The following is a 15012-nucleotide window of genomic DNA, read 5'->3' as shown; positions in this document are numbered from 1 at the left end:
GAACTCTACCCTAAATCAAACAATATATGAGGAAAAGTATTTCAGTGAAGGACAAATAAAATACCACCATTTAAAAATCCTTAATTAACAGATCCAAACATTATCAATGGCCTTAACATCACAAAAGAAGACACAACTTAACATTATCTGCCTCATGGAAGAATGCACACAATACAAAGTAGTCTTGCCAGAAAACCAGAACCTGAATCTGTACTATTCAACTTTAGGAAATACAGAGATGAAAAAATATTTTAAGCCACATGGATGCAATCAACAAAATCTAGGGCTGGGGTTGTGGCTTAGTGGTAGAGCGATCACCTAGTATGCATGAGGCCCTGGGTTCAATCCTTAGTACAACATAAAAATAAAATAAAGGTATTGTGTTTACCTACAAATAAAACAAAATATTAAAAAAAAAACACACACAAAATCTACCGAAAAACCACCCAATTTCTTTTTGTTTTTGCGTACTATGGACTGAACCCAAGGATGCTTTACCACTGAGCTATATTCCCAGTTCTATATTTTGAGACAGGATCTCACTAAGTTGCTAAGGGTCTTGCTAAATTGCTGAGGCTGGCCTCAAATTTAATTTGTGATCCTCCTGCCTCAGCCTCCCAATTCCCCAGGATGACAGGCATGCACTATGGGTGTCCAATTTCCTCAACAAACAAAATGTAAAGGAAATAAGGAATGGATGTGTAAATCTTAACTGAAACATCATTTAAATAAACTGTTCAAGAAATTGTAATGAAACTACCCTTAACTTTATCCCTTAACTAGACATGTGATACTAAAGAATTATAAATTTAAAACTTTTGTAATAATGGAATTGTAGTCAGTTCTTAAAAGAAGTCTTTGCCAGGGATTATGACACACACCTATAATCCTAGTTAACTAGGAGGTTGAGGCAGAAGATTTCAAGTTTAAGGCCAACCTCAGCAACTTAGCAAGACCTTGTTTCAAAATAAAAAATAAAAAAGGCATGTAATGTAGAGTGCCCCTGTGTTAAATCCCTAATACCGCAAAACAAAACAAAATAAGGAATCTTCACTTTTTAAATATAATTAAATATTTAGATGACTTGGGAATTAAATGGAGAAGGTCAGGCTGGGTAATGGGTACAAGGATATTCACTGCACCATTTTGCCTCTTTTTGTGTGTTTGAAATTCTCCATAATAAAAAGTTAAAATAAGATTTAAATTTAAAAAACTAAACTTAAGGGCTGGAGTTGTGGCTCAGTGGTAGAGTGCTCATTTAGTGTGTGTGATCCTCAGCACCATATAAAAAAATATAATAAAGGTATTGTGTCCACCTACAACTAAAACAAAATAAAAAAATATTGTGTACATCTACAACTAAAAAAAATTTAAATTAAACTTAAAAATGTTACATCTATTTTTATAACAGTAAAATAATAATAATCATTACATTAGCATTACATTACAGTAGTTTATAACGTAAAATAATAATAATAATCATTACATTAGCTAAATGGAAATGAGATTTAGCAATAACAGGACTCATCTTTTTTTTCCTCAGGGGTTGGGGGAATGCTAGGGATTGAACCCAGGACCTTTCTTGCTCAAGTTAAGTGCGTGCTTTACCACTGAGCTACAATTTGTTAGTTTATTTAAATAAGGTTTCAAATAAGATTACAACTTTTCCACCACTTTTTTCCTATACATGTTGTTCACTGAGGAAATTTGGTGCCCAGAATGCCTGCCTATAATCCCAAAGACCTGGGAGGCTGAGGCAGGACTCGTTTCTGATGGGCACATTTACTTAAGTCCTTTAGGATTTCTCCCTCAATGCATTCAAATTTTCAAAGCCAAAAGCAATGTTATTTAGGAATTCCCTCACGCTTATTTTACAGACATCTGAGCCGTTCTAGAATATGATCATGTTTAGAAAACCAACTTGGATCTTTCCATTAGTCCTTTATATTTTCCTGAAAATACACTGAAGAAGTTCCAAAATGTGATAAGGCATCTAATTAGCTAGGTTGTTTTAAATATTCTCTTCACCAAAAAACAGAGCTCCTGTTTGTTTTTATCTCCTGTGGTGCAAAGAACTCTTTGAAATCGAACAGACTGAGAACCAAACTCCTCTCTTAAACAAATAAAAACTGAGCCTGGTGTGGTGGCACATGCCTGTCATCTCAGATACTAGGGAGACTGAGACAGAAGAATAACAAGTTTGAGCCCAGCTCAGCAACTTAGGAAAGAAAGCCCACAGCAACTAAGGGAAACATTCAAAGTAAAGGGGTTTAAAAGGGCCGGGGATGTGGCTCAGTAGTATGCCCTTGGGTTTATTCTCCTGTCCACCCCCCCTGCCCCACTTAAAAAAAAATTAGAATTAATTTAAAAACATTTTTTCTTAGTTATGGACAAACCTTTATTTTAATTTATTTATATGCAGTGCTGAGAATCAAACCCAGTGCCTCACACATGCTAGGCACTGAGCCACACAGTCCCTAAAATTAAATTTTTAAAATGGCTGGGGATGTAGCTCAGTGGTGAAGGACCCCAGGGTGCAATCCCCAGTGCCAAATTAATACCCACTGAATGAATGGCCCAGACAGGTTCCTCATGCAAGAAACGGGAATTACACCTTCACAAAAGGGCATAGGAAAATTAAACAAAACAGCATGTATACTGCTTTCACCATAGTGAACATCTGCTCAACATATTGGAAATCATTAGTTTGGAATTTTAAGTTAATGCAACCAATCTAACAACTTAATGTAATGTGGCAATAAAGTATTAGAAAAAGAAAAATCCACCCCTTCACAAGAACTCTAAAAACCCAAACTTCATCCAAGAAGTATAAAGGCTATATGCTCTGGGTTCCCCTGGGTCTTTAACAAGAAAAGAAAACCCAACTTAGTTTTGTTAAAATTGAATTAGGCCAACTCTGTTGCTCCCTTTAAAAACTTTCAGTGGTTCTTCACCATATGCTGACAAAAAGGACAAATTATTTACAATGGCATTCAACTCCTATTAGGATCACAATTAAACTTACCTTTTAAGCTAGCTCTCTCCAAACTACTTCCTATGTGCCACTTCCCAGACATACATGCCTTGCCCATTCAGGGTTTCTGGCCTTACCAACTTAATGAAATGGCACCACTCCCTCAATCTTTCACACTGTTGTCACTGAGTCTTTAACTCCTCTTTGGACTCATAGGTCCTTATAGCAAAAAAGGAATGTATTATTCATTTACAGTTGTAACCTAACTTAAAATATTATACATAATAAGGATGCAATAATGCCTACAATTTAGATGGTAAAATACTAACTTACATTTACCCGTACTTCCACCCATTATTTCACTTGTTTTTTGTTTTTGTGGTGCTGGGGATTGAACCCAGGGCCTTCTGCATGTGAGGCAGGTATTCTACCAACTGAGCTATATACCCAGCCCTTCACTTGTTTTTTTCTTCTGTTTAGTGCTGGGGATAAAACCCAGGTCTTCACACATGCTAGGCAAATGCACTGAGCTACACCCCAGACTATATTATTTAACTTTTTACCTTGACCAAATTAAGAGAGTAGTTGACATATAAACTTAATCATTGATCTATGACCACTGTGACAATATTAGAACTAGAAACAGGGTTCCTGATTCCCAATCCAAATTATTTTCGATGGAAAATTATATTCATGCTTTCAAGATTCACAATTATTCCACAGAATATAAAATGTGATCTTTAATTTTTATCAGGTACTAGTACAAAACTATAAAACAGTAATACATTGGAAGACCTTGCAAACATACCAAGTATTCTGCTAGAAAAAAAAATTCATTAAAACAAAGGCAGCACTAATTGGTTCACCACACTTTCATAATTCTTCTGATTACTTTTACATTCTTCCTTTTTTAATCAATTAGCATCTCATATACTGTCATCTGATGTAATGATCCATGCAGAAAGGTAGCTTTTAATTGCTAAACAGCTACTTCTCTTTTTAAGTACTTGGATACTGCTTTGAAAACTTAAGAAATGAGTGAACCATATCTAATCAAGGAAGCTTTTGTCACTAAGATGACTGATAACTAAGTTCCCCACACTATGGATTCCCCTAGGGTTTCTACCACTCAATAAAATGTTAGGTTTAGAACACTAAAGCTTAAATCTGAGATATCAAACTTCATCTAATCCAGATCCCTTTATAAATATGAAACTAGGTCTGACAAAGTTAATGTCTAAGAGTTTACAAGGAACTAGAATCCAGAGGTTCCTGACTCTCGAGGCAATGCTAAATTTACTGTACCATATACAGTATTTCAATCTTTCAAAGTAGATGTTACTACTATTTCTAAATAAGACGGGCTAAAAAGATGAAATTACCCATTTTGTTGTTAGTCATGTAGCAAAAGCAAATAAAAGTTGATTCCTTTCTACTCTTAGTCTCTGCTACAATATACTTGATTGGAAAAATAAATTCCAAGAATAAAATTTTAAGATACATCCATTTCATGAATTGTACAGAACCACTAGATTTGTATATACGTGGTAATATATCATACCACAGCAAACGCTAAATTCAAGTCAATGACCTAAGGGGTCAAGTGATCCAAAATCCATTAGCCATTACCAATTCCCCAAGCTAGCCAGTACATGAATGCTAAATTCATTGTATAAGGACAAAGAATAGTTCAAGGGTAAACTTTTTAATAAAAAAATGTGGAATGATCAAACCTTCTGAAGATTTATAAAAGATAAATCTTTACTAGTTTGCAAAATTAAAGTTATTTTGAGAGAAAATATATATCTTTAACATGTATCACTAAGGTGAACTATTCAACTTCAGGTGGTAAAATGTGTACTTTGAAAGGTACTCCCTCTGGGAAAACTGTCATAAATATGCTGTTCTGGAATGTACGTAGAACCTAGCAACCACATTTTAAAAGTTTCATTTGATTTCTCTCTCTGCCCTGCAACCAAGGCATAAATATCTTTAAGGATCAAACTAACAGTCATCACTCTTTCCTACTGACAAAACTATTGATGGGTCTCCACCATCTGACTAAGTGAATCACCCACTTTAAATAAATAAATAAAACACTGCACAACACAATCTTGTTCTAAAACAAGAGACATTTCACAATTAATTATACGAGAGGCACTGAGGGTACTTTAAGGCTTTACTGAGAATTCACTCTTCCACACTGGTTACAGGATAAAATTTTAACCATTTAGAACCTACTAGAACATAGTGGACATCTCTTCGGAATCTGACAAGCTGGAAATCATGAAAGAGCTTAACACTTTAATTTTTCCTCTCCTACATCAATACTGCCAGGGGACCATGTCCTATAGTTCCCCCAAAAGGCTGGAAGAGGTATGTGTGTGGGACCAATTGAAAAATTTCTCCCACTATAGGAAAAGGGTAAAAGCCGGTGGAGTCCTATGTGACAAACCATGGGAAACAGGAAAAGGAAAACGTCGGCTAAAAAAAAAAAAAAAAAAAAAAAGCAATCCCAGAATAGGATCCTCTGGGAGAGAGGTCTCATTCTTCTATCCTGGCTCATGGAAACCGGAGACGCTAAATCAGGTAAAATGCCCCGGTAACCTAGGGGAGGCGGGACTCGACTGCTAAAGCACGGTTCCAGGCCCCTCAGGGGTGTGACCTGGTCCAAGCTGATAGTGACAAACTTCGGGTACCCCCAAGGACGGAGCCCTGCTCGGGTCACCGGGCCTACCACGGGTGGTAGGAATGAGACTGGTCCGGTCTCCCTGGGGACCACAGCCCTGGCTCCCGGTGCCGGGCAGAGGCGGCGGGAGTGGGGGCGGCGCGGCTCACCTCTGAAGAAGCGCAGAGCCAGGCCATACAGCTCCTCCAGGCCGAAGCCCCAGCGCTGCTCCAGCCGCCGCGCCTCCTCCGCCGCGCCCCCAGCCGCCGCCTCCCCGGGCTCCGGCTGCTCACCGGCGGCGCCCGAGCCCCGGCCGGACCCAGGCGGCGAGGGTGGCGGCAGTGGCGGCGGCGGCAGCAGCGGTGCGCCCTCCGCAGTGGGCCGCTCCTCCGGATCTGGACTTAGCGTGAGGCCGTCGACCGACACCTCAAGTCGCTCTGCGTTCAGCACCGCCGCCATCTCCGGCTGCTGCGCCTCCTCGGCGGGGACAGGCGGCGGCCACGTATCGACTTCCTGCTGACCTCTGACCTCCGCTTGCCGACACCGGAACTTCCGGTGCTAAGGAGACTCCAGAGCTCCCCGTGAGGGGCTGAAGCCTAATGCCCCGCCCCCTCCGGAACCGTCGATCACGCCCCCTCCGCGACCACCCGCCATCGCCTCAGGTCCGACTGCTCTTCGCCGCCCCTCCCTGCCATCACCCGGGCACTCTGATTCCAGCTCTTCCTGGTGGGTGGCTGCTACACCCCAACGCCCCCCGCCGAGTCTCCCCGTTGGGTTCAGCGGCTATTCACGGTTCAGCAGGGGCGGGGTCAGACAAGCCCAGCGTGAGGGTCAGTGCAGAGAGTGTGACTGTGTAGCTAGGCGCCCCACCCGCCAGGGCGCCCTTCACTTTTTGTAGGGGATTATGTGGTTGGCAGAGTTATTTTTGCCCACCAGTTTTATTTGATCGTCACAGAAACTGAGGAAATGCAAGGCAAAAAACTTTTTTTTTTTTCTTTTAAGAGGAAACAGAACTGCTGAGAAATTCAGTGGCTTCTCTGGGTTGGTTGTAGATAGATGGAGCTCCTGGTTTTGCAGGAACTGAACCTCACGTAATTTGTGGGACCCTTACTGGGAAAAAAAAGAGTACAAAACAATAGGAACAGGAGGATAGGAAAGTGAATATGTTTGGAATGAAAGAATTCACAAATGACATTTTTAAATTAACAAGATCCACAGATCACACATAACCATATTTTAACTGCCTGATACTAGGTGTCTGAGAGCCCCAAAATAATCATTGTTTTTAAAGATCAAAGATGTCCTTGACGTATCACCTGTTTCTAGACTTTTGGGGCACCATTTATGATCATTTTTCTTACTTTTTTTTGGAGGGGGACTGCATACTTTTGATCATCTTTTTCTTATGATTATTTTGTAATATTTTCTATGAAGATATTACAAAAAATTGGCATGGCTAATTTTTTATTGTTTAAGCTTCACAATTCTTATGTACTTTTTTAGAATTATTGTCAAATTTGGGGAAACCTTAAATTTCTCTAATACATAAACTATAAGATCTTAAGGATCATTTGGCAGTTTCAATGGCAATTTTGTGTGTGGGTATTTTTTGTTGTTGCTTTGTTTTGTTTTGGTACTGGGGATTGAACACACGCTTAGCCACTGAACCACATCCCCATCCCCAGCCCTTTACATTTCATTTTGAAACAGGGTCTCCCTAAGTTGCTTGGGGCCTTTAATGGTTGAGGCTGGCTTTGAACTTATGATCCTTCTGCCTCAGCCTCCCAAGCCACTGGGGTTATAGGCATGTGCCACGGAACCCAGCTTGTGTGCAATGTTTACTGGAGCCCCAGAGAGTTTTTTCAGAACTAGATTTGTCTGCTATGTTCAGACAATTTGATCCATTAGAATGAATAAGACACATAACTTCACATACAGACAATAGGAATTCTAATATATTCTCTTTTGCATGATTCCCATAAAACCAAAATAAGTATGGTGCATTTATAATTGTATATATGACATTATTTAGTAGATTACTGATCAATGAGAACTTGCATTTTGATGTAACACTGAGAGAATTGATCCCTCTACTTAAAATTTTTCACTCCTGATGATTGGAAAACTTCTCTGTGGACTAGATTCTCCTTTTCTTTCAATCTTTGTTTCTCCTTCACTACCTATGTACTTACTGTGCCAGGCACTATAGTGCTTCTGCCCTTTTGCCCTGCACTTTTGTGACATGGTACTAATTGAATTGGCAGAATGGGTAATAGATGTATTTCAGAAAGCCATTCCTACACCTACAGTGAGCGATGATTTAACTATTTGTGCAAACCACTTAAATGCATGCTACTAAAACCCAAGATATATACCTTATTAAATCATTGTCCCCTTAGCCAGATCCCTAAAAGTTGATGACCATTCCTAACTCAGAGGAAAAGTGTGATGAAGGGAAATCAGAAATAAAAAGACAGTGAGTGGTCTTAAATATATTATTCTCAAAGATTTTACAGTAATTTTATACCATATGTATGTACTCTAGGGCCCCTCTGGGACCTTGGAAGGAGTCTATGCAAATGCAGAGCCCTAAAACTTGAACTTCATTAACTTCATGATAAACCCACTTGTAAAAGACTCAAGATTATTTCTAACTCCAGTACCTGGATTCTTTCTACTTAGCTTGGATGTTTATATCTAGCTTAAAATAGTTTTAAAATATACATATTACAAGACCCAACCTCCAAAAAGTCATTAAATATATTCTCTGGGTTGTATCTAACTCATCATCCTACCTTTAGTATTCAGTAACTGTTGCAGGTAATAATGAAATGGGTAAATATAACTCTGCTTCATGGAATTATAGATTGTTTTCCACAATTAGCATTTCTTTTTTTAAATTTTCTTAAATTGTTGTTGGACCTTTGTTTTTTTACTTAATTATTTATATGTGGTGCTGAGAATCGAGCCCAGTGCCTCACATATACTAGGGGAGTGCTCTACCACTGAGCTACAACCCCAGTCCAACATTTCTTTTTTATTTAAAAAAATTTTAGGGACTGGGGAGATAGCTCAGTCGGTAGAGTGCTTGCCTTGTAAGCACAAGGCCCTGGGTTCAATCCCCAGCACCCAAAAAAAAAAAAAAAAAAAATTTTAGCATTTCTTTTGTAATCAGAAAAAGAAGTTAATTTGGTGGTAGGTACCAGAGATTGAACCCAAAGGCACTTTACCTCCCCAAGCTACTAAGACTTCAGGTGTGTACCACCAAGCCCAGCAAAAAAAGTTAATTTAAAGAACAAATATTAAAACTTATAGAATACGTCTAGAGAGGTAAAGTATGATAGGAAATTAATCACCATTGATATTTTTTGACTGTTCGGAACTTAACAAATGTTACTGAAAAACCCAAACATCCTTCATACTTAACAGCTAAATCTCTTCCTAATAGAACCAGCAAGGACCATCTCTAAGATTGTTGCTCTTAAGAGTGACCAAAAAAGGCCTAAACAATACAACTTCCTTTTAACAATTCATTATGAGAGATGAGTTCCAGACATTCACTATAAGAAGAGGTGAAACTTTAATGTGAGAATCACCTGAAAGTTGTTAAACTACAGATTCTGACCCAGTAAGTGTGCAGGGAGGCCCAGGAATCAACCTTTCTTTCTTTCTGGGTGCTGCTGGGGATGGAAGCTACGGCCTTACGCATGCTAGGCAAGCACTCTTATCACTGAGCCACACTCCTAGCTCTAGAGAACCCACATTTCTTTTTTTTTTTTTTATTTCATTATTTTTAGTTGTAGATGGACACAATATCTGTTTGTTTATATGGTGCTGAAAATCAAACCCAGTTGCTCACACTTGCTAGGCACGTGCTCTGCCATCATACCATAACCCTAGACCCAGAGAACCCACATTTCTAATAATCTGGCAATGCTGATGCTGCTGTCTACAGATCACAGTTTGAATAGAAAGTCTAGCAAACTTTTTTCCTCACAATCTTATTGTGATATAATTTGTATATAATAAAATGCAAATACTAGTGTTTGTAATTTAGATTTTGACATATGAATATGATTATAAAACTGTCACCACAATCAACATAGCAAGCATATTCATCACCTCATTTGTAATCCCTCCCCAAAGACTTTATAAAAATGTCTATTGGAAAAGACATGTGTCACAATAGAATCTGACTTTACATAAACAGCCCTGCTTTTCCTTATCTGTTTTTCATATGTAAGGATGCTCAGAGAATTGCCAAAAGGGCATATTTTCTTTTCCTTTTTTTTTTTTCCTTTTTTTCCTTTTTTTTTTTGTAATACTTTTATTTATTGTTTTCACTTTTTAAGTGGGGCTAGTTCATTTTTTTAATTTGTTAAAAAGGCATATTTTCAGTGCTGGGGATTTAGCTTAGTTGGTAGGGTGCTTGCTTTGCAAGCACAGGCCCTGGGTTCAATTCCCAGCTTCAAAAAAAAAAAAAAAAAAAGAAGGCATATTTTCTGAAACTTTTCAAATATCTTCTCAAAGCCAGGCATGCTGGCACATGCCTGTAATCCCAGCAACCTGTGGAGCTAGAGGTAGGCGATTGCAAGTTATAGGCCACCCTCGGCAACTTAGCAAGACCCTGTATCAAAAATTAAGGACTGGGGATATAGCACAGTGGTAGAGTGCCCACTAGGTTCAACCCCCAGTACCCCAACAAAACAAAACTCAAATATCTTCTCCATGTTTGTTCTTGTACAAAGGTGCGTATTTTAAATCAACCATCTTCACTGTAAATTTCAGTTGCTTGAACTTAAATGTTCCCCAAAGGCAAATATGTTAAAGATTTGGTCCCCATCTCATGGTACTATTGAGAAGTGACAGAATTTTTATGAGAAGAGGTCTAGTGGAAGGAAGTTAGCTAATTGGGGATGTGCCTTGAAGAGGGATATTGGAATCCTGGCCCCTTCCTGACCCTCTCTTTGCTTCCTGGCCACCATGAGCTAAAGCAACTTTACTCCACTATGCACTCTCCCTGTGATTCTGTGCTTTGCCACATACCCAGAACAACAGCCAACCAACCATGGACCAAACCATGAGCCAAAATCAGCTGTTCCTCTCTTTAAAATGATGTATCTCAAGTATTTTATCGCAGTGATAGAAAGCCTATATATATGGTGTTCTATTCAATGATTTTCCATCTGAAGTGTTACCATTTCTGAAATATTTCCTAACATTTCTTCCCTAAACCAATTTTTACCTTGTTCTGTCCACATATTTTCATCTTCCTTGCTAAACATTGTTAGGTCACCAGATAGGAACTGAGTTAAATTTTTTGTTTCCTGCTTTATCTCATGTATCAATAATTAGTACTCAGTAAAATTTTGCAGTTATTTAGTAATGCAGAACACTTTAGTAGTGAAAATTAGGTTATGCTCCTTGACCATAAGCATCTGGTGTACAAAGGCAATTTCTCTGTACTCCCCATAGTCCCAAGCCCAGGATGGGATATGAAGTAGGCACTCAGAGTGTTTTGTTAAATGAATGAAGGCAAAATTACATCAGTTACATAAAACATCAGTTCAGCTCAACATACATTTAGAGACTGACTTGTTTACCGGATACTGAAGGGAATACAAAGGTAAGTGGCTGTACTGTCCAACCTCAAGACGTCATGGTCCAATAAGTAAAACCAAGTCAGAGCACTGGATAGGGCAGTGACAGACACTGTTTATATGTCATGGACCTGTATGTGTTCCATGTCAAAAGATAAGTAGATTTGGACTGTATCAATTTATATTGTTACCTGCCCGGCCACTTGTCTTACTCTGTGTGCTGTAATCAAATACCATAGACTGTGTGGCTTATAAATAACAGAAATTTATTTCTCACATTTCTGAAGACAAGGAAGTCAGTTTGATGGCTGGTGAAGGCCCACTTCTTGGTCCATGGGTGACCATCAACATAGAAAAATATAAAGAAAAAGAAACTTGTAGAATTCTGCCACCAAAGAGCTTCTGTTAACACAGGTACTATGAATGCCATTATTTCCTAATGGGGTGCTTTCCTGTCCCAGCCCAGAGGAGGTCGCTGTTTGAGAGACAAAGCCCCCACCCTCCCACCCCTCTTTGCCTGGGGCTGGTCAGAGGAGAAGACAAAACCGGTCTCTTGGCAAGGGATACAGAGAGCTCTCAAAAGTGTGCCAACGTGTAGGCACACATGCCTGTAATCTCAATGACTCAGGAGACAGAGAAAGGAGGGTCACAAGTTTGAGGCCAGCCTCAGCAACTTGACGAGGCCCTAAGCAACTTAGTGAGACTGTCTCAAAATAAAAAAATAAAAAGGACTGAGAATGGCAGGGCCTGGTAGTGTAGGCCTGTAATCCCAGCGACTCAGGAGGCTGAGGCAGGAGGATCGTGAGTTCAAAGCTAGCCTCAGCAAAAGCAAGGTGCTAAGCAACTCAGTGAGACCCTGTCTCTAAATAAGATACAAAATAGGACTGGGGATATGGCTCAGTAATCAAATGCCCCTGAGTTCAATCCCTGGTGCCCCCCCCCAAAAAAAAAGGGCTGGGAATATAGCTCCATAGTGGAGTACCCCTGGATTCAATTTCCAGTACCAAAAAAATAAAGATATAGACGAAAAATATACACACTGTCGACTGCCTATTACTAAGAGACAAGTGACATACATTATGGCACTGAATGTGCAATTCTAATGGCTGTTAATAAGAATGTCCCAATATGGAAAGATCTCAAAAATATATTAATGTTACAAAAAGAAGGCACAAGACCATGTTTACAGTATGACTCTTTTGGATTAAAATACTTATATAGATTTTTAAAAATAGAAACATATGGAATAGATGTGGGCAACTAGCCTTTCATTCTGTTTCTGTAGTGTTTGAATTTTCTAATCTTACACATTCAGTCCCCCTCATCCACAGTTTCACTTTCTGTGGTTTCAGTTGCCCATGGTCAATAATAATTTGAAAATATTAAATGGAAGATTCTAAAAATAATTCAAGAGTTTGAAATTGCTTGCCATTCTGAGTAGCATGAATTCTCATGCCATCCCACTCCATCCTGCCCAGGATATGAATCACTCGCTGTTGATCACTTAGTAGCCATCTCAGTTATCAAATTGACTGTCACTATATAGTGGTGCTTGGGTCCAAGCAACACTTACATAGTAGCTTAACATGACCTCACAATGCCACCTACATCACTCATCTCACTTCATCTCCTCACATATGCATTGTATCACCTCATATCATCATAAGAAGGGTGACTAAACCACAATAAGATTTTGAGAGAGAGTGAGAGGGACCACATTCACATCACTTTAATAGCAAAATACAGTTATAATTGTTCTACTTTTATCATTAGTTATTGTAATCTCTTTCTGTATTTAACTTATAAGGTAAATTGTATCACAGGTATGTCTGTGTAGGAAAAAAAAGTATATGCAGAGTTTAGTATTAGCTATGGTTTCAGACATCTGCTGGAGGGTCTTAGAATGTACCCTCTCACATATAAGGCTCACTAGGGTACATGTTATTTTGTTTGTTTTATTTTCTAATGTTTGTACAGGGATTGCACCTAGGGGCACTTAACACACATCCCCAGCCCTTTTTTATATTTTATTTAGAGACAGGATCTCCCTGAGTTGCTTAGGGGGCCTAAGTTGCTGAGACTGGCTTTGAACTTTCTATCCTCCTGCTTCAGCCTCCTAAACCGCTGGGATTATAGACCTGAACCACCACACCCAGCCAGCCCTTTATTTTTTGAGACAGGTTCTTGCTAAATTGTTTAGGGCCTCCCTTATTTGCTGAGGCTGGCCCTGAACTTGCAATCCCTCCTGCAGCAGTTTCAGGAGTCACTGGGATCACAGGTGTGGCCTACCATGCTTGGCTTCTTGTGCATTATATTTTAAATGTCACTGAGGGGTAGTCTAGGATTGATGGGATAATGGCTAATTTTTTTTAATCTTTCTATTATATACTTTACTGTGTTTTTTCATCTTTTTCCAAAGCCTGTTACTACTATGGCAGCTATGCCTCCTGGCACCTGACATATGGTAGATACTGAACAAACATTTGTTCAGTGGATGAAAAAATATGGAAATACAGAAGCATTTCTTCCTTATCTTCATTTCCTCCCAAACTATTTATTGAATTAAGTTAACTACACCAACCCCTCAAATGCTCTCCCAATTGCCAAAGAGCAGCTTGAGTGACAAAATTATCTTAAGCATAATTTTTGCAGCCTTCTTCTGTCCAAAGCACAACCATTTTCATACATTCATTTAAGAAATATTTATTGATCCCTTACTATATGCACAGGACAGAGCAAGGGGCTGGTATTAACTTCCCCAAAAGATTGTCCTAGTGAAGTTATTCATTCCACAAATGTTTGAGTGCCTTCCACATATTCCAGGTGCAGGGACTATGGGGTAGTCTCTGCTCAGTATACTTTGAGATCTTAGCCCTTTAAGACACAAAGGTTTTTCATCTGATTATTCTTAAGTTTCTGTTTTACTACCTGGAGGAAATTAATAGAACAAACAACATAGAGAATTTGGAAATGTCCTAATTGAAATATAAAGGGTAAATACAGAGAAAACAATGAGCAAAACTGAACATTTGAGCATGAATCCTGCCACAATAATGAAGAGGTCAGATGCTTGAGCCTCTTTCCATGGAACCACCCAAACATCTGCTACAGATGCAGACAGATAGTGACGAGCGGTATCTCTGTAGGTGAGGTGTTGCTTCTTGGTTTTAGATTTTATTTTATTATTATTGTTGTTATTTTGGTGCTGAGAATCAAATTTGGGGCTTCATGCATGCTAGACCAGCCTTCTACCATTGAACTACATCCCCAGTCTAGCAACATGATCTTGCGAATTTTGAACAACCCTTAAGAAAAAAATCAGTTTATATAGCAGACACTTTCCTGGATTTTTTTTTTTTTTTTGTGGTACTGGGAATTTAACACAAGGACCCTTTACCACTGAGCTACATCCCCAGCCCAGCCCTTTTTAAAAAGAAAAATGTTTTAGTTTGAAACAGAATCTATTTAAGTTGCCAAGGGCCTCACTAAGTTGCTGAGGCTGGTCTTGAACTTGTGATCCTCCTGTTTCAGACCCCCGAGTCACTGGGATTACAGGCATATGGCGCAACCCCTGGCTTTTCAGGAAATTTTTTAAAAAATATTTTTTAATGGTCAACGGATCTTTTATTTTATTTATTTATGTTATATGTTGTGCTGAGAATTGAACCTAGGGCCTTCCACATGCCAGGCAAGCACTCTACCACTAAGCCACAACTTCAGCCCATGGAAATTTTAATGTAAGTTAAAACTATGTACAAATTCATTGTGCT

At 39.0% G+C, this 15012-nt stretch overlaps 1 protein-coding gene across 1 annotated transcript in view; it reads right to left on the bottom strand.

The window, feature by feature from the left end:
• The window catches only part of Acbd3 (acyl-CoA binding domain containing 3), a 33198-nt gene extending 27043 nt beyond the window's left edge, over nucleotides 1-6155 (bottom strand). The window contains exon 1 of the mRNA XM_047521530.1: nucleotides 5813-6155. Coding sequence (XP_047377486.1) covers nucleotides 5813-6101 — 289 coding nt within the window. The 5' untranslated portion in view covers nucleotides 6102-6155. The remainder of the gene's footprint in view (nucleotides 1-5812) is intronic.
• Nucleotides 6156-15012: the final 8857 nt, after the last annotated feature.

The sequence above is a fragment of the Sciurus carolinensis genome, chromosome 12, assembly GCF_902686445.1.
Source record: "Sciurus carolinensis chromosome 12, mSciCar1.2, whole genome shotgun sequence".
NCBI classification, from domain to species: Eukaryota; Metazoa; Chordata; class Mammalia; order Rodentia; family Sciuridae; genus Sciurus; species Sciurus carolinensis.
Note: the sequence above shows the minus strand (reverse complement) of the source record. Positions and strands in the feature narration are given on the sequence as shown.